Source organism: Rhipicephalus sanguineus, chromosome 11 (genome assembly GCF_013339695.2).
Source record: "Rhipicephalus sanguineus isolate Rsan-2018 chromosome 11, BIME_Rsan_1.4, whole genome shotgun sequence".
Lineage (NCBI taxonomy): Eukaryota > Metazoa > Arthropoda > Arachnida > Ixodida > Ixodidae > Rhipicephalus > Rhipicephalus sanguineus.
This window is the reverse complement of record NC_051186.1, coordinates 34,111,893-34,132,497: the sequence shown is the minus strand read 5'-3', so window position 1 is coordinate 34,132,497 and position 20,605 is coordinate 34,111,893. Positions and strand designations below refer to the sequence as shown.

The following is a 20,605-nucleotide window of genomic DNA, read 5'->3' as shown; positions in this document are numbered from 1 at the left end:
TACTGTCCCAAGCGGACCCTGATCATGAGAATAAAGGTTATAAAGAAGTAAAAAAGAACATACTGCATACGGCAGGCATAACGGACCTACCAGGATGTAAAATATTTCATTCAGTCGGTTCTGGCATATGACGAAAACATATATTCATCATGTATATTATCGTTAAAATGCCGTTATCATGCTTGGTAATACGAGAAGAGTGATAGGTAATGTGCACGAAAATATAGATTGCCTATTAAAGCACGCTCATTGACATAAAAACGAAATCTTATAAGCTGATAGGTGAAGTAAGAAGGTTTCCACGATTATTGTGGGTACTAGACAGAGTGGAAGATCTTAATGTGCGCTCAGATGCCCTGACAAGTTTTATTGGCCACACTAACCGAAATAATTGCGTGACATCGTGATATACGCCTGCAATCTGCCTTTACACTACAAATTTTAAAATTTATCTTGGATGTATCTGTAACACATTCAGGATAAATGGTCTGCTCAATTATCCAGTAAAGCTTGAGGTACACGTGCACTTATGAGCAAAAAGTATTTCGATTTACGATTGTTCTGAGCTTAACGTTTGATGATGACATGCCCTGCAGAAAAAAAACGGGGTGTGCGAATATTTGAACTTCGCAATATTTTTCGGGTAGTGCTATGTTTTGCTATTCCATTCAATTCGCAGCGGAATTTCACTCTAAAAAGACAGGGCGTGCAAACAAGGACACAAGAAAGAAGTCAGGACACCTCAAACGCCGACTAGCAACTGAAGAGACGCAGAACGGCTGAAAAGAAAGAAGGCACGAAAACTTATCTGCGCATGCCCATGCAACAGGCGAACCTATAAATCCGGCACGCGTGGCGATCTACGTGGATGATAACTGTTAAGGCATTTGATTTCATCTTTATGCAAGTTAATCAACGGTTGGCTCACGCATGCGCTACCACTATTCTCGATATGCCATGCTTCAATCATCAGGCGCGTTTCTTCATTTCTATGACGGTACAACACTGCGCATTCATCGAATTTTGGCGTGCACTTACAATCTCGACAATATAAAGATAGATTAGAAGGTGAGCCTCCTGTTAGCGATCTCTTATGTTCCAACAATCTCTGGTTAATGCATCGGCCCGTTTGTCCTTCGTAGAAGCGGCCGCAGCTGAAAGGAACCTTACACACCACACTCGTACGGCAATCAGTGAATTTGCTGGTGTGTTTTACGAAACAAATATCTGTCCGCTTCTTGTCTTTTACTTGCTCATTCTTGCTCTGCACAGCGGCACATATCTTACCTAGCTTATTGGCAGCCGTGAAAACAACATTAACGCCGTATCTACTTCCTACTTTCTTTTTCAGAAGAACCACGTGTGCTGGCAGGTGCTCCTAGATCTTCTAAACCGCTGTTAAATTTTTTGTCGAACCACTCGAAAGTTGTAAAAAACGGCATTGCCATGTCTTGCCTTAAGTCAGCCCTCACCAAGTCGTGTGAGCACAGAATTAGTGATAGCTTTAACGCATAGGTTACGCGTCTTTTAGATGTAGGGCATCCTCGTGATGCAGCGGCCACTGTCGCTGAACGTTGTAAGAAGTCCATCATGTTAAGTGCGAGCATGGTTGCAGAAAGCGATAGGAAGAAACGTGTCGTAGGTATACCGTACATTCATTGCGTATCTCACAGGCTAAAGAAAGTAGGAAGTAGATACAGCGTTAATGTTGTTTTCACGGCTGCCAATAAGCTAGGTAAGATTTGTGCCGCTGTGCAGAGCAAGAATGAGCGAGTAAAAGACAAGAAGCGGACAGATATTTGTTTCGCAAAACACACCAACAAATTAAATGATTGCCGTACGAGTGTGGTGTGTAAGGTCCCTTTCAACTGCGGCCGCTTCTACGAAGGACAAACGGGCCGATGCATTAACCAGAGATTGTTGGAACACAAGAGATCGCTAACAGGAGGCTCACCTTCTAATCTATCTTTACATTGTCGAGATTGTAAGTGCACGCCAAAATTCGATGAATGCGCAGTGTTGTACCGTCATAGAAATGAAGAAACGCGCCTGATGATTGAAGCATGGCATATCGAGAATAGTGGTAGCGCATGCGTGAGCCAGCCGTCGATTAACTTGCGTAAAGATGAAATCAAATGCCTTAACAGTTATCTTCCACGTAGACGGCCACGCGTGCCGGATTGATAGGTTCGCCTGTTGCATGGGCATGCGCAGATAAGTTTTCGTGCCTACTTTCTTTTCAGCCGTTCTGCCTCTCTTCAGTTGTTAGTCGGCGTTTGTGGTGTCCTGACTTCTTTCTTGTGTCCCGGTTTGCAAGCCCTGTCTTTTTAGAATCAATACTTACCAACTAGCTCAGCTGTTTGTTATTCTAAGGAATTTCACTATTCGAAGCATTCGAACTTCAGGAAAATAAATATCACGTTTTCATTCGCTGAATATCAAATCACAGCGCTTCTAAATGATATTCTAAAACTATGGCATGCCGTTTTGTTGATGACCAGAAGAAAAAAGAAGGCAAGCACAATCACTCTCATAGCAAGGGAAATTTATTCAGCTAGCAGTTTCTTTCCCTCAGTGATCCACTTTTGTTGGGTTTGAAGTAAATTCTGGATGCGCCTCAATCGCGTGCTGTTTCAAGGGCCGTTACCTTGAAAGCTCTGTTTACACGGAGCTGCTTCAGAGCGCCTGCAAGCTTTTCATCGAGATCCGGATATCTTCTCATTTTCGGCTCGCAGAAAGCTTTCCTGGTCGACATGCAGCTAAAGATTACCTCCTTTTGATGGAACCACTCACGGACTCCGGTTGCTGGCACGCAAAACATGCGCGATGTAGCTGTCCTCAGCGTGCGAAATAACTTTCCTTTGATATGAGATTTCACAATGAAAGGGGCGCTTCACCATTTTTATTACGCTGGGAAGAAATTCGGGGCAGGGAGACCGTAGTCGAGCACGAAGTGAACCAGCGCGGACTAACTCTAAAAAGCAATCCCTCGCCATTTGGGGATGGCGATGCCGCTACATCTGCCACTGGCGGTCGGCTGTTGGTAATTCCGCGAACGTGGTTTTGATTTTGTACTCGATTGACTCGTTTTGCGGAACCTGGTTTCTGAATAACGTCTTGGCGCCGTAAGTTAGCGTGCGACTTAAAATTCATTATTATCACCCGAAGAATGGCGAAATATAAAGTTATCCATGCTAGTGGCAATATTCATGGCCATAGGCGCCACTACGCCACAGCTAGCAGCACAGTTTTGTCTTCACGCGGCGCAAAGTGCGCTACTGTCAGGTCTACGGGTTACCGCGCGAAAGTAATTGCTTTCTTTTTGATCATATATTGCCCTACGTTTTAACGTAGGATTGCAGAAGTGAGCACTGCTCCGTGGAAGAAGTGAACACTCCTCACTTCTGTCAGGTATGCAGATTTGAGCACTCCTTCGTCGTCCGCAAAAGCCGTGTGCGGAATTCACGTGACCTCTCCCTACGGAACTCACGCCGGGGCCAACAAGTGCCGCAGATACCACTCGGAGCCAGAGAGTAAGAGAGGGTAATTCGCGCCGCAGATGAGCTTCTGACCCGAAGGGAACGCGCCCTTGTCCGCCCCATCAGTTGGGCCTCCTCAGAAATTGGAGGAGGAGAGGTTGAGGAAATAGAGTCTTTTCCTTTGACGTCTGAAATGCTGTGGATTGGTTGTACCAAATCACATGAATAAACAAAATTCGGCTTCTGCCTCATTCTTTATAAGAATGCTAGGGAATGCCACTTAGCAGCACCCCTCCAGCGCTTCCCCAACCTAGCCAAAAGATAAGGACTTCATGTTCCTGTCTCATAAGAATATGCACAGGGATCCTCTGCAACTTTCTTTGTGCAATTTCGCCTCGAAGTATTCAAAAAATATTCGAGAAATATTCCAAAATATTCGATTTGATTCGCACTCAAGCTTTAATATTCGAATTCGCTTCGCACCCATTATTTCGCGTTTCGTAAAACTCTAAAAAATGACAAAAAGAAAAAAGAAAAATCACACCATCTCCGCCTAAAGGGGACCATGAGGCGATGCGAAGCAGCGTATCGCATGTCGAGCCCGCGCTTCAGAGGGGGAGTAGAGAGGGGAAAAGGAGAGAGGGGAAGTGAGGAGTGGAGAGGGGAAGTAGGCCGGGGGAAAGGGAGAGGGGAAGTGTAGAGGGGGAGGGGGAGAGGAGCGGTGGAGGGGAGTGGAGGTGTGTGGAGAGGGTTTGCGCATGCGCAGTAAGGGTGGTCACGCCGCACACCACCGGTTTGAACTCCGCCATAAGATGCTTCGCATCTAACAACGTCAGTGATGCTTTATGTTACCGCACCATTGAGCAACTTGCTCTGGTTAATGCGCGATGATGTCCTAGAGGTCTGTCTGTCTTCTAGATGCGAAGCATCTCTTGCTCGGGGGTATGTCCCGCGACCTGCTTGTCCGCACTCACACTACGCATGCGCGGCCTGCTAGTCCGCACTCAAACTACGCATGCGCAACTCCCCTCCTTCCCTCTCTCCAACAGCTGCGCGTTACTCTCTCCACTTCTCTACCAGCAGCTGCTTGCGCTTCAGAATGGGGCATAGCGCTAACACACACGGACGAGGAAGAGACAACAGGACAAGCGCAGGAGAAGCTTGCGCTTCTCCTGCGTTCTGGCTTCTGCTCTCGCGGCGCATGCGCTACTCTCCTCCTCTAGTCTCCTCTCCGCGGGTAGAGCGCTGCGCGCGTTCAGCCGGCGTTGGATCAGCCCAGCGCTTGCTTCGGCTGACTCCTCTGAAATGCGGGCTCGACATGCCGAAATTCTCTCCTGCGCAACGCCGCGATGAGCGCCAGCGCATGCGCGTCCCCTCTCCCTCTCTCTCCTCTCCTACGCTGCTTCCCTCTCGCTCGCCTGTCGAGCGCGTTCTCCGCTCGCCCTGTGAGAATTAACGGCCAGGCTAGACGGAAGACACGACGCGCGTAGTGCTCCTCTTCTCGTTCCACGACGCGAGGTCGGTAGCATGCCCAACGAACGCCAACGGAACGCGATCGTGCAAGTGCTTCGTCTTCGCATCGCCTCATGGTCCCCTTTAGCGGGAGATGATGTAATTTATTTATTTATTTATTTTTTTTGACCGAAGCATTTATATGCGTTCCATTCCTTAGGTGCTGGGGGAGGCGCCGGAACTGGCACGGGTGACACGGGTGGCACGGGCCTTAATGGTGTGTAAAAATGCATATCTTCAATCTTAGAACACGATCAATATATTGAAATGTACTAGTGCTACACTGAAGAGATAGTAGTTGGCATGTACGTATATATCTCAATCACAGACGAAGGTTGGCTCACCAGCCTAAAAGTTAAGGACATTGACAACCAATCGTTATGGTACGTATTTTAGTTACTGCAACAGAAAGTTTACCGGCGAGGCTGTTCATTTATAGAATCATAACGCGGAAAAGGACGAGAACATTTAATCCAAATTTTGCAACGTCCGGCGCCGACGAAGCCCTACACGCAACAGATTCTGCAAACAGTGGTTGGTTTACGTGATAGCGATTTTTATACCTGCAAACAAGTGCTCTGTTATGCATTGTCGATCACACTTATGTTACGGTGGTTCGTGCTCGCATTCCGGGGCGCTCCGCGCATGCGTGTACGACATGCTCATGTGCCTCGTGCACCACGAAGGCAGCGTCGCTTATCACGAGGCATAGAGTTTCATACTATAAAACTAGAGGGGAATCTAGCGCTGCGATGGATCGACCAACATGGGAATGATGAGAGTGTACAGGCTTCGAATTGGATTGCGTTAGCTAGCGAACTATCCACGAGTCTTTTTCTACAGTTTCAATTTCGTTCCGGGCGTAGCAGCTCTATCCTGCCGCAATAACACGTACGGTATTTTCTGGCATAGGTAGTGGGGTGCAGCGCAAAGCACTGAAGCGGTGCCTCTGTTGAAACTGTCTGAAACGCGGTACGTCCTTAGGTTGGCTGCGACGTCGTGGCTTTAGAGGTTGTATTTGACAGTTTTAGCAAAGCGTCTCTCCCGCACCGCTCAGCACGTATGACGGATGTAGCGTCCCGAAATATATGCAATATAGCCTGCATATTTTTAATATATATATATATATATATATATATATATATATATATATATATATATATATATATATATATATATATATATATATATATATATATATATATATATGGCTGCCAAACGACGAAGCGGAGTGGACCCACCGCCATGCTCCGCAGAATCGGCTTTACACCGTTTACACCGGAGGGAATGATGCGCTGTACGTACCGCTACTCTCACGACCGTTCTGCACACGGGCAGACGCGCCTGCCATCGCAGCAGAAAATACGTTTAGTGTTTCGCGGTCGATACAGTATTTTAAATGCGAAGCATTTCTTAGCGAACGTCAGACGCTTTTCCCGTTTCTATCTATGTATGTATCTATCTATCTAGCTGCCTACGTCTGGACGCTCTCCGGCAGATCCCACGCATTTTCAGAATCGATATCATGATCACTCACCAATATAATAGGTGTGGCGCAACGTCACCTGTGGTGGTACCGTTGCCTACACGCTGTTACAACAATTCGTAATTTCCTACATTGATAAACAAATTATAGTCTGTATATATAGATCAATAAAATACAGAAAGTCACAGTTTCGCCGTAAGAGCGAAGCAATGAATGCGATAGCAAGAAATTGGAATGTCACGTGAAGAACGAAAAGCAGCTCGATATTTGCAGCGCGCCGCTGAAGCACAAGGAAGGACTCCCGCAAAGAACGCACAGGCATGCACAGGGGAAGCGTCAACTAACAACTGTCGCAGTTGTTACGTCTTTGTGCTTGATCAACGCGCTGCAAGTGTCGACAATTGAGAATCAGATGCTCTTAGATATTTCTTTTTCTTTTAAACTGCGGTGCGTGGAGAGACCCCCTGCGTTTCCTGCCACACGGGGGCGTCTGATGCAAGGTGTGCCCGTTGTTCTTTGTTTGTTTTTCTTCCACATAATGAGGGGGTACAGAAAAGGACCACTTTGTCGTGCGCGTCTCAATGGCAGTTTTCAAAGTGAAAGAAAATTAGGACCGTTGCGTGATAGAAAACACGTTCGTGCTGCTCCGGCATTTGCTTACCACCAGCGCTAAATGGTGTATATAACTAGCTCGCCGTTATTTCGCTGGCGCATGCATGGGGCATGGTTGAGTTGTCTAATGCAGCGGGCTAGGGAGCGAGGGGTCGATGGTTCGAACCCCGGTCAGGTGCTTCGGAATTTTTTCTTCTGCTTGATATTTCTTTGAGCCTTATATATATATATATATATATATATATATATATATATATATATATATATATATATATATCCAGCACATGACGGCGACGGCCAATGAAAAGTTCAGCTGAGTGTGTCCATATAATTGCTATCGCAATAAAATTATTACATAAATAATGTTCACCACGCAAAATGGCCCGTCGGTCGGAGCTCGCGCACATGAACAGCTGCCACGTGGTCTCTCGGCATTCCAATTCATTGACGCTATGCACACGGTGTTGGAAGTTTGGAGGAGGGAGGCAGGCTCTCCCGCAATTGCGCTGGTTTCCACGCGTCCAGACAGGCGGTCGCAAACCTCGTCCTCAAGAAGAGCTGCTGTTGGAGGGAACCGGACTGAGGAGCAGAAGAAGCGTATAAGAGGTTTATTTACATATTTTACATATAGACAACTTGTTCCGGAATGTCCTTCGCATGCATCCGTTCGCGTCTTTTAACCCCTTGGCGGTCCCTAGACGCCAGACCTAGGGAAACAGGGGAAGACGTTTCCATCCAATCGGGCAGTGAATCCTGCAGGTCACCTTGCTGGCACCGCCCCCAGCACACGCACACACAACCCAAACACGCGCATTGTTCTCGCAACGATGTCGCGTCGGGGGAAGCATGCCGCCAGCACGCGGGTTGTGATGACTCCCTCATGTCGCTGCTCGAGCCGACCACCCATGCGGCCGAACGGCGGCTGCAGGCCCGGCAAATCCACTGGTATGCGTCTGGGCAACTGGCGCTGATTTGAGCGTAGACGACCTACCAGCCGGAGACGCACAGCGCGGTGGTCCGAGGTCCGTCTTCGGCGGAAACTCGGCGTCGCGGCCTTTCCTGGGGCACAAAGGCGCCATGTGTCGCATTTCCGCTCCGGCACCGGCGACAATGGTGCTGTGCGACAATGGTGCTGTCTCGAGCAAATTGAAACCATGCACCTCCTGGCGCATGAGAATCAGCGGGGTGTCTTCGCGCTCTTCCTTATCGCCGCACAGTGAAGCGGCTGCCTTTTTCCGTCCCGGCGCCCCGCGGCAAAGGGTGGCTCGCCGATCGCAACAGCTCCTCCGGGGCCAGGAAACTCTCGAATGGCCAGGAACCCAATTGCTGGCCATGAAGAGGGGGTCTCGGAGGCGACGATGACTGTAGACATGCAGCCCGAAGAACCTCACCCAAAGGTAAACAGCAGAAAGAACGATCCAGGTGACAAAACACCACACCGCGCACAAGCGTTCAGAATCCGCCTTCAACCCGCCAGGCTTATCAAAACAAAATGTTAATAGTAAAAACCCAAAATTGTGAACCTCATTAAATTTTGACCCCTGAGAGGCACATCAAGCAAAGCAAGTGACCATCTTCCCCTTGAAAGTTTTACGCAAGACAGAAATCGTTATTATGGATGATAGGTTGACTCCACTTGGGAACTATTCAGTAAACAATTATAAGGCACCTATCAAGCAAAAGGTTATATTCGTATGCTCCGACATTACATTTCAATCTCGGCTACCACGTTCGTCGGCATTTCTATCCCTTTAACCCTTTCTTATGCCGGAGGAAAAGTTGTAATCTTGGAGAACAAGACTCCATCGGAGCAGGGTTCCTTTTTTTTTTTAAGATGATCACTACACTTTCGCTGAATCAGACACTCTTGGTCTGGACGACAGTTTACAGATTCATGAGGAAGCTTATGTCCTCTCCCGGTAACGTGATCCGTACGTAACTCTGCCTTTCTGAACTTATACTTGTTGCAGTTCTCGGCTTATGCGATCACCTGATCATCAAGCATCGAAACAAAACCAAGGAGAATAACCTGCCTACATCAGGCCCGTCTGGTTAATCTTACCTACCGATGTTGGCACTTACAATATCAAACGCACAAAGCTCTTCTGAGCGCTTTAACTCTAGGCTACTCTCATTCATGGAGCGCCGCACTGCTTAAAACGCACGATTGGCGGAACGCCCAATTCTTTCAAACAAAGTTTGTCTCAACGTGCGTCCGTAATGCAACGTTACGGCGAACAGCACACACTGACACTTTGCCAAATTACTACACACATTGAAAACACCTGACATAAAAAAGTTACATTTTGGTACTGTGAACCAAGCCTCGCGTGCTGGTCACTCACGAGCACGCAACGAAAACTGCTCTAATCAGCACAAGACTTAAGCGTTTCGCTAAGCAAGTTGGTTTTATGCTAAATCGATCCTTTAAATTCTCTTTTACTGCACATTGACGCATCAATGACAGGCTACCATGTTTCACTAAGCCATTAAGGCACCATAAAAATACACAGGGTTTGCGCTATGAAACCTTAATCAGAAAGTAGTATTAATGATTAGCTCGACTACAGTGCTCTCATCAGACTTCAGCGCCATGCGGCTCCTATTCTTAAAACCTCGCACCGCGTCTTAGAAAATACTAAATAAAACTTACTGAAGTCGAACTCAAACAAATTAATCATTCAACGCTTCTTTTACACACGCGTGCAAAATACCCTGCTGGACCACGCCCCGTTTCCCAATTTGTGAATTCCCTTGAATCGCACCCGATGGGGCCTCGGTCCTGGCGACTTTGGAGTTCGCCCGCGGCTACAGAAGGCACCATCCCTTACTCGCGCTCTGTGTCCTCGCTTCCTACGGCTGTTCGGCCGTTTTCCTGCAGTTCGGCGAAAGGAAACCCACAAACGTGGGGAAAGAATAAGTCTTCCCCCTCCCTTTGTACATGCTCCCGCGCGGCACCCCACTACTGTGGCCCTCCGTCGCAGAGATGCATCTTCTTTTTCAACAATGCGCCTCCGTCGCCGCTTGCGCTTGACCACCCGCATCAATGGACGTTCTCTCGAGCTACGCGGTGTCCTATTGTGTGGTCTTATTGGCTGCAGTGTGAAATCCTTCGAGAGTGTTTGCTGTGCGGACTGCTTCGGCATCTTTCTTTTCCGGCGGTTTCTGCAACCGTTCTTCTTAGTTATGCGTGTCGCGATCGTACCCTCGAATCTACCGATAACCGGGGACCAATCGCGCTCGACCGCCTTCACCTTTGCTTCTTTTGGGAATACCAGAGAGCCGCTCAATTTCTGAGGCACCTCCGCCTCGCCGCTGACCTCTTTTTCGCTGCTGGAAACAGCCTCGTCTCCGCAAGGAGCGCTCTCTGGGTTTGTCTCTGAGCCCTTTTCCCGCACAGTGACGTTACGTCTCACAACTTCTTCTTTGGTTGGGATGTGCACACACGCCAGTCCGGGTTCTTTCTTTTGCTCACCACTTAATGAATCTCTGTCCACTCGCAAAAGCCCTTCAAAACTAAGCGTACCCCCAGCCAACAGCGTTTGCTTCTCTTCTCTCTCCGCTTCGTTGTACGGTCGGGCCCCTTTCTCTGCACTGTCACTGGTGACATCTAAAACTGGGCGCTCCTCGGCGGTACTCATCAACTTTGGAAGCGTCGCGTCCTTGTTAAGCTCTAGGCTAGCTTTGCCTTCCGCCTGCATTGTCGGACGATCATTTACGTGCTCAGGCGCGAGGAATGTCTCCAGCTCCGCATTAGCCTTATTAGGGCTGCTGAAACAATCCTCGGCCCCGCAAGGAACACCTTTCTGATACGCCCCTGGCTCTAGACCACCGATGGCCTCGTCCTGTACGTGCTCTAGATTAACCCATTCGTAGAGGCACGCATCTTTCTCTAACAGGGTCTCACAACTCGCGACCTGTCGCTCCTTTGATTCAAGAGGCGATTCTACTTGTATCTCACTGTCGTTTCCCTCTCTCTTATGCTCGCACTTTTCCTGTTCTTGCTCTCTTGCTTTTTCAGGAATGCGGCTTACTCCTACATGAACTATTAAACGCTGCAGCTCAATTTCGAGCTGTAACCTCCGTACCTTTATTTCACGTCTCTCTTTTTCGTACGCTCTCTTCATTTCCTCCTCCTTCAGAGTTTTCTGAACCAGTTCCCAAGCAATCTGAATGCTCTCCGCACTACTACCGCTTTCGTCTATTTTTTTCAATAGCTCGCACTTTTTCATCTCGTCATCGCATTCCAGTTCCAATTCCTCACACAACAGCAACAATTCTCTCTCGCGCAACTTCACCAGGTCCATGGTCACTGCTTTTAAGCGTTGGCTTTGCCCTCTCAATGATGCTCAAACAAACGCACTTTGCATCCCAACAATTGACGATTCCCAGGAATTCAAATTATTAACCCAGAAATTGAAACCTGGCAAATCTCAATGCAGAAACCAAACGCTCACCCGCAATTGCAGCGCCATGTCACCAGGTCCATCCCACCGCTGATCACCAGTGTTGGAAGTTTGGAGGAGGGAGGCAGGCTCTCCCGCAATTGCGCTGGTTTCCACGCGTCCAGACAGGCGGTCGCAAACCTCGTCCTCAAGAAGAGCTGCTGTTGGAGGGAACCGGACTGAGGAGCAGAAGAAGCGTATAAGAGGTTTATTTACATATTTTACATATAGACAACTTGTTCCGGAATGTCCTTCGCATGCATCCGTTCGCGTCTTTTAACCCCTTGGCGGTCCCTAGACGCCAGACCTAGGGAAACAGGGGAAGACGTTTCCATCCAATCGGGCAGTGAATCCTGCAGGTCACCTTGCTGGCACCGCCCCCAGCACACGCACACACAACCCAAACACGCGCATTGTTCTCGCAACGATGTCGCGTCGGGGGAAGCATGCCGCCAGCACGCGGGTTGTGATGACTCCCTCATGTCGCTGCTCGAGCCGACCACCCATGCGGCCGAACGGCGGCTGCAGGCCCGGCAAATCCACTGGTATGCGTCTGGGCAACTGGCGCTGATTTGAGCGTAGACGACCTACCAGCCGGAGACGCACAGCGCGGTGGTCCGAGGTCCGTCTTCGGCGGAAACTCGGCGTCGCGGCCTTTCCTGGGGCACAAAGGCGCCATGTGTCGCATTTCCGCTCCGGCACCGGCGACAATGGTGCTGTGCGACAATGGTGCTGTCTCGAGCAAATTGAAACCATGCACCTCCTGGCGCATGAGAATCAGCGGGGTGTCTTCGCGCTCTTCCTTATCGCCGCACAGTGAAGCGGCTGCCTTTTTCCGTCCCGGCGCCCCGCGGCAAAGGGTGGCTCGCTGATCGCAACAACGGTCCGACAGGACGACACAGTGTTGTCTTCATTTCTTACGAGACTGGGCAATAGCCTCATGCTGACCGAGGATGACGCCAGATTGAGTGACAGCCGCTGTGTATACAAGACTACCTGGTCCACATTCGCTTAGGTAGTCAACGAACGCGATACGCGCCATCCACTGATGTTGATGTACATAACACTATCCAGGCTGCCAGCCTCGATGGCCTATGCCTCACCAATGCAAAGGGCGACTTCACTTTCCGACATGTCGCCGGCTCTATCGACAGGCGATTTGTCAGCGAAACGACCGAGACATCCACAATTTCTAACAGCTGTACCAGTGATGCTACCGAGGACTTCTGATTTGGAGCAATTTTTGGAGCAGCAAAATTTCCGTTTTGGAGCACTTTGGAGCAGCAAAATTTTCATCTTGGAGCACTTTGGAGCAGATAATTTTGCATCTGGGAGCACTCTGGAGCAGCGAATTTTACATCCTGGAGTGCACTACAGAAGCATAATGCAATAACATTCAAGCACCGGAATATTACTATGGAAGGCTCTTATGAAGGCTAGAAATATTTCTATTCATTGCAAATCTCATAGAAAAAATCATCTCAGGAGAACTCCATACTTCACTCGCTAATGAAAAAATAAGGGCTCATGCAGTTGAATGTTCTGAATGAACCTCTTAGGCGATTATTTTCGACACTAGCAAATAAACAGAATACCAGATCAATAAAATTGCACTTTATGAAATAACGCTCTAAATACATCTATGTGGTTATCAGCAGACATTGTAGACAAACGCCGTGATGTACAGCAGTGCCTCAATACCAAAGAGCCACACTGTCCCTAATGCATTCCCGTAAGGAAACTCCAAGGCGAAAGCCAGGTTCTTTTTATTCTCGATCGACGGGTTGATCCTCCCTCTCCTTCTCTGCAAGCTATCTGCACCTCACCTGGTTTTGCGCTAGCTCCGTGATCGGCGCACCGATTACGGAAGCAGTGTAAAGCGACGATGTCGTGATGGCGTCATCACGTGACATCACGATATATGACGCTATGATGACGTCACAAGTTTTGACGATTTATGACGTGATGATGACGCCATCACATGATTATTTTTTGCATCAATCGATTGACGCCGCCGACGGTCAATTTTTGTGTTTGATAAAGCATCTGATGCTTTCGCATTAATATTGCGTATTGAACGTTAACAACCTGGCCTTACATACCAAACTGTCCTCCACCATGTCACCTCCTTGCCATGCGCGAAACAGCTTCGCTTATCATCCACTTCACAGAGTGAAATGGCTCCTCAACTTTTTTTAAATGTTTATTGTGATAACAATTATATGGACGCTCTCCGCGGATTTTTGCCGTCGCCATTGCCGTAATTTTCTGTATAAAGTCCAAATTAATAACATCACCACGCGCATTCTAGCCGCGGGTAAAAGCTCGCGAGCGCTGGCGACGAACGCGGCTGAAGCAGAGATTAAGCCAGCCAGCCAGCCGTCTGTCTCCGTCGCACGGACAGCGCATGAGATAACATCTTCCCGCGTGCGGGCTTGCCGTCGATTGCTCATCAAACAGAGAGGAAACGCCCCGCCCGTCTTTCGTAAAGAGCATGAAAGGACGCCAGGGGAGCGGGGGGGGGGGAGGGGACCGCATCGTTCGAAGGACGCAGTCGCTTGCGCGCGCGCCATCTCGAGGCATCAGGAGACGGCTCGTAAACTTGCTGTGCTCTCAACGCTTACTTCGTGTTTAGAGAACTCAGAGCAAGAAAACGCTTCGGTTCCTGGAGCGGCCATATTCCCTCAAACCAGTGTTTTGTTGAGTTACGCGAGATCGAATCCAAAAGAGTTAGCTACTAGCCTTACTTCGTTTAACAATACAATTTGTTGGTATCGCATTCATTGCTTCGCCCTTAAGCGAAACTGAGTTTTTTTACCCGTCAGCTATTGACCACCGAAAGCGAGGGGCGGACGTATAACATGAGGTAGCCGCTTCACTGTGGGCCGTCAGCGACGGGCCCGCTACTGACAGCTGCGTATTTGCGGCTGCTCCGACCAGGATATATGCTTTTATTAATGAGATGACATTTTTAAAAAGCAAGCAAAAATTCGAATTGGAACCCTAGCACGTGAGCTCGAAAGGGCAGGGCCTTTTAGGGGGTATTTACCGCCGAGTGATTAAATTCGGACGTGCTGGTATAAGCAATTACGAAAAAGCTCTTCCGAATGAAGATCCATGGATAAAGTATATCTGAGGAAAAGTGTGAACGCGTTTCCACCGTTCGCGTGCTCTTCCATAAACGCGAAGCAAGGAAAATTCGATATTGTTCCATATATATAGTGCTAGCGATCGCAGATTTCATTCCGCGATGTCCGGAAACAGAAGTGACAGACATTTTAGCAGCACAGATGTAGTTATTACTGAACATTGCTTTCCTTACGTGCCGTGCGACGCTTGAAACGAGCTATCAGCAGCGTTTCTAGAACAGACGACGTCCGCCGATGAATCGCCGTCGCACTTTCTCGCTACCGAGAGGCCTAGACGTCACGAGCCTCTGCGGAGAGCGCGTTTTGCTGTCGAGCCGACTTGCAGAACAGAAGCTGCGTCGGCACCGTGCATGGCATCGGGGCTTATTCGGGACGCACGCGCGAGCGCTATTTATTCAGAGGAATAATTCTTGGTTCATGGTTGCGACATTGGCAGCCCCAAGATCAAGCTGCACATGTTCTGACGCGCCGGCCGTGCGATTGCCGGTGATAGACGCCCCCAAACCCGATACTTTGGCGCAGTTTGGCGCAATTTTCGTCGATATTATCAGGATGGCGCAGTAAATACAATTTGGCGCACTTTGGCGCAGTTGGCGCAGGAGTGGAATCACTGCTGTACTAATTAATCGTCATGCTTCACTACACATAGAACCCTCATTGCCGCGATCACGAACGGATCCGAAACAGATCCTGTTCATTTGCTGCTGCTCACTGATCACGGTGATGATGACATTTTTCAAAAACCATCAAGAACCCCTTCCACACATGCACACAGGTTCACAAAACGCGTGTGCGTTCTCCGTCATAACAAACAATTATAAGCCCTACATATCAGCTTACCGCTTCTGGTGTAGGTAATAACCATGTTGCTGTTGGCAGCGTTACCTAGCTTGTGGAGATAGGTTTGCGCGACGCTTACCCTACGAGGCGACCGGCTAAAGACGCGACGTTCTCCACTGCCGCAGCGAACAAAGACGCTACGGCCGGCTTCGTCGACTCTTCGGCACGGCGCAGAAAAGGCACTCGAGGCAGGATGTCAACAAACAACACGGGTTTATTAACCCAAGATGCAGCACAGTACGACAGTCACGGGCTTGCAGACCGTAAAGGGAACTCCGCAAGACCGATCGAGTACGCTTGCCAGCGGCGCTACGACTATCACACAAACGGCAGCAGTGGAGCACACGAACGAGAAGCCGCCTGCTAGAGCAGCGCGTCAACCTCTTGTGCTGGCCTGAGAGCATCTGACGCGGGCAAGCCAGCGCCAGACAGAAGCGAGCTCAAGGGGGTTGTCACTGGGGCTCTTCGATTTTCGAACTTCTGGCAGCTTTCTGGCAGCCAGAGACAGCCAGAGGGTCAGCCAGCTAGTTCCGGTCGGGACAGGAAACAGCGTCTTGGTCACGTGTGTGGGAAGCCCGAGACAACCCGAAGCTGCCCCAAGATTACAAAATCGAACGCTGGGACAGCCAGCCTAAACGTAAACAAACGCTACCGCCGTGGCAGCAAACGAAACTTTGCGCCGCGTGCGCGTTGGTTTTTCTGCATTGCCCGCTTGAAAATATGTGGCTAGGTTTGCTGAAGAGCTGAAGTGATATTCTCGAGCATACGGATTTGGGATACGATCACGTACGTTCGCAAAATCGTGCGCAACTCGCCCCGTCCGCGAACAAAACAGCCAGCTGGCGCACGCCGCCACGAAAGCGATGCAAGGTGAGCTGCCGCGCCGCTATCGGCTTAACCAGCTCACGTCTGCTTAGTACGTGTAACAGTCGCTGCACAACACGACGCGAAAATCTCGCGAAAGTGATCGTGTCCCCAAAAGAGCTCGAGGATCTATCGCGTACTACGTCGCACACACGCGTTGACCAGCTTGCGTTTTGTCATAACTTGAGACGTGCGGCGGTATGGGTACCACGAGTGCGTGTTATATCTAAAATAAACTTCCGTGTGACGCGTCTTGGACTCGTTTTGGCAGATGTTGCCTGAGCCTCTTTTCCAGTCCTAAGTGGCACTCCAAAAATCTCATGTACTAGCTCAGCTTTTATTTGAGCTACTAGGTGATAACCGCGTACATACTGCATGGAATTATTACTAAGAGGTGGAAAAAGACAGAGCCGACGATGAAATAAGCAATAAAAGGATGTATATATTTCTGAATTCATCTTCGTTTTTTTTCACATCGACGCGTCGTAGCATAACATTATACCATACCTCATGTACTGGCCCATAGATCGAAGTACGCTCGCACGCCGTTCGCGACCAACGAGCATCACACAAAAAACAACGTCGCGATCGCTTTTATTCGATCAGTGCATTTTATCAACATCGAAGACCTAGTTGAAATAGTTAAGTTCTGACGGGGTTCACGCACGCAAACATACGACGGAGCGAAATATATGGATCACAATCGTCTCAGCTAAATGCACATAGAGCACACACGACACCACAATCGAATACTACTACGAAAAAATAAACTCGAAAGGGGTCTCCATGCGTTCGTACGAACGTGTACATAACTTTTGGTACATGTGCACGACGCAGTTAGAATGGTTAGAACGCGACAGTTCGCCGCGTTGTTCACGGAAGGAGACTTCACGGGACACATAAGAAAAGCAATAAACATTAGCTCCAAATGCTCGCCGCCACTCGTAATCGCGCCATCTCGCACGGCGGAACGGCGCCGAGCGGCCCGAGCGTAAGGACAAGCAAAGGTGTAGTCCGCGCCAGCATTGCAATCCGTCGAGTCCTCACAAAGATGGCGGCGAGCGCGTATCGTCTCTTTTCGGCGTCTGCTAGCCCGAAACCTTCTAGGAAACTCTATGTTCCAGAGAGCTTCCACGACTAAATTGTCCTGGAAGGTTCTGGCAACCCTCGGGCTCCCCGCGGGTCGCCAGAACCGTCCAACCCGAGAAAAACGAACGCCAACCGGAAGTGCGCCGCGGGGGGGTCGGAGCAACCCGAGAAAAACGAGCGCGCTCTGGCTGGCTCTGGCAGCCCGCGGGTAGCCAGAAGTGGAAAATCGAAGAGCCCCACTGGCGGCCAATGAGGACCGGCGTTGCGCAGTGACGTAAGCTACGCGGTGGCTTGTTCAAACATGACGGGACGCGTGGCCGCGCGCCGGGAAGCCGACACATGGCTCGCACCAGACAAAAGGCCTGGCGCCGCCGCCGTGGTTGCCATACTGCCGATTAACGGCGGTTCCTGGCGCTCGAGCGGCGTGGGGCCAACACACGCTCTAGCTGGGGAACGAGGCGCCAAAGGGGAGGGCGCGCTCGATTCCCACAAGCTGTAAACAACTGGTTACATAACGCATATGCGGCTATTTAACATGTGTGTGCGTAGAAAATTTGCACATATATTTAGCGTGATTTGGTAACGTTTCGCTCAGTAAAAAAATTACGCCACAGTGACCTTCTCGCCGCATGCTTCGCATAACGTAGATTCCCACGGAACGTGGGATCTGCCGAATTTTTTGCTTTCCCTAAATAGATTATGCGTACTTTCGAGTGAAAAGTACGCATGTTTGTTTTCACTAGTAAAAAATCATCATTTAGTAATGGCAAATCTGGAATACAATTACTAGCAATGCATTGTACCCTAATGGTTGAATTTGTATCGGTCTCGCGGTCACGCAAGCTTTCTTCGATAATTTTTGCGTACGGAAGCGTGAAGGAAGTCTTAACTAGAAATAACTTCGTATCACTTTGTTTTACACTCGGTGAACAAGCGCCGTAAATCTCAAGAGCGAGATCCATCCGAAGCAGATCGGAAGCCTGCACTTCCCATCATTCCCATGGAGGTTGAAGCACCGTTCAAGGATCCCAGCGTAGACTATAGCGCCAGATTCTCCTCTAGGTTTTGTAGCGTGAAACTCTGTCACAAAGGAAAAAGAGCGTCGCGCATCTCGAAGTACGCCTATCACGAAGTAAAAGGAGTCGACGCTCCCTCAACTCCTTTTACTTCGTGATAGGCGTAGAATAAGGGATGATGCTATATAATATAGAGACTGTATCCCGGCCGCGCGGTCACATTTCGATGGCGGCGAAATGCTAGAGGCCTGTGTACTGTGCAGTGTCAGTGGCACTTTAAAGAACACCAGATGGTCGAAATGAATGTGCATAAACCTAACAATATGATATGAAAGAAAATGAGTTGTTGAAGGTAATTCTTCAAGGAATGCATAAGAAACTTACATGGAGCTGCAATGAAAACTACAAGTGCCATATACTGGTAACTCTGATTCTTGAAAAAAAGTGCGGTTATCTTCATTCTAATACAATTCGGCTATACGAGCACGTTCATGCACGTTACATGCACGTTCAGTGCATGTAAAAAAAAAAATAAGGGAGTGCACTGGCACAGTACACGACATCCACTATTTAGTTTTTAGGGCCCCTTTTGACGATGTGAAAGTCTTAAACAAGGAATTCATCAGGCGTTTCAGTTATTCGACAGTGTAGCAACTGGGAGCATACGTACAGATCCAGGCATGCAACAGTCAGATACATGAGTTACACGTATATTTCGCAACTTATTCTATCTGATCGCAAATGATAGGCAAGGCGCCACAAGGGACAACAGGTGTCAGACTGAGAAACGTGTTTTTTACACAAATCCCGCATTGTATAGAAGTTCCCCTATGTACAGCGGTATATGACCTGTGGCACTGCGCTGAGCAACATAAACAGTTAAATCGTCCTTCAAGCACAAAGAGCATTGCTGCAGAGTGTTTGTGCTTGGAGTCACTGCACTGCTTGTGTTTGCGTCACTGCAATGTGATTGTAATCGCGTCACTGCAGTGCTTCAGAATGCTGCGGTGACGCGATTACAACCAGAACCAGCAAAGAGTCGGCGTTATACATATGATGTCATTGTCTCACGGTTACTTGTTTTCTGCAAAAATACCCATATTGTATATGAAAGAGTCTAGCGATTTTGAGATTTTAGGATCAGAAAGCAGAGTGATTTTTTTAGTACGGTGGAGGCCCTTCTGGCTCTGCTGACGTTTATAAACGAAATGGATCTGGCCGGACGTTTATAGACGTTTTTTGTGGTTTTATTTATGTTTGTCCAAGCCTTTGTCATTTTCCTTTACTGTCCCTTTCTTCTTTCCTCGTTCTCTCCTCCTACCTTCCTTCCGCAATAGTAAACTGGCGTTGTACCTTTCTAGCCGGCAGTTGTCACTCCTCTCTCTTGATGTCCCATATGCGTCCTTTGTGCATTTGTGCACGCATTTCAAATATTCGACGAACTAAGCCATAAAATAGAAAAAAAAAGAAAAAATTCGGCAGATCCCACGTACCGTAGGAATCAATGTTATGCGAAGCATGCGCGGGATGGTGACATTGGTGTAATTTTTCGCATTGAGCGAAACGTTACGGAATGACGGTAGAGAAATGTGGAAGTGGTATACGCACACTCATATGTTGAAGAGTCGCATATGTATTATATAAGCAGTTGTTTACAGTTGCGTAACGATGCAAACAGCAACATGGGTGTTACCAACACCAGACGCGGTAAGCTTATATGTAGTGCTTATATTCTTCAATACTGGATAGCGCGAACAAGACAAAGAAGGAACACAGATGCACAGGACAGGAGTTACTCGCAACCATGTCTCATTCAGGAAAGTTGCCCTAGATATATACAGAGCCGAGTGGCACGCGCAGGCGCACTGCACGTACTTTAGTCACAGTTGTAGTTGTTACAGTTGTTATGCTTATACTTGTCCGTTACAACGGAGAACGCACGCACGTTTCAGGAACCTGTGTGTATGTGTGGAAGGGGTTCTTGAATAAGGTCATCATCACGATGATCAGTGAGCACCAGCAGCTCGACAGGACTTGTTATCGGATCCGTTCGTGGTGGCGGCTACGAACTGTACAAGTGTAGCGAAGCGCGAGGTATAGTAGAGCTGGTGGA

At 48.7% G+C, this 20,605-nt stretch overlaps 1 protein-coding gene across 7 annotated transcripts in view; it reads left to right on the top strand.

The window, feature by feature from the left end:
* Positions 1 to 20,605, top strand: part of LOC119374721 (spidroin-1) — a 95,509-nt gene that overhangs the window by 50,027 nt on the left and 24,877 nt on the right. For all 7 annotated transcript variants that reach the window (XR_007414371.1, XM_049410880.1, XM_049410879.1 and 4 more), the window contains exon 9: positions 5,152 to 5,208. Coding sequence is in view for 6 of the 7 variants with exons in the window: in XM_049410880.1 (XP_049266837.1) it covers positions 5,152 to 5,208 (57 nt within the window). In the remaining variant the exon portion in view is untranslated. The remainder of the gene's footprint in view (positions 1 to 5,151; positions 5,209 to 20,605) is intronic.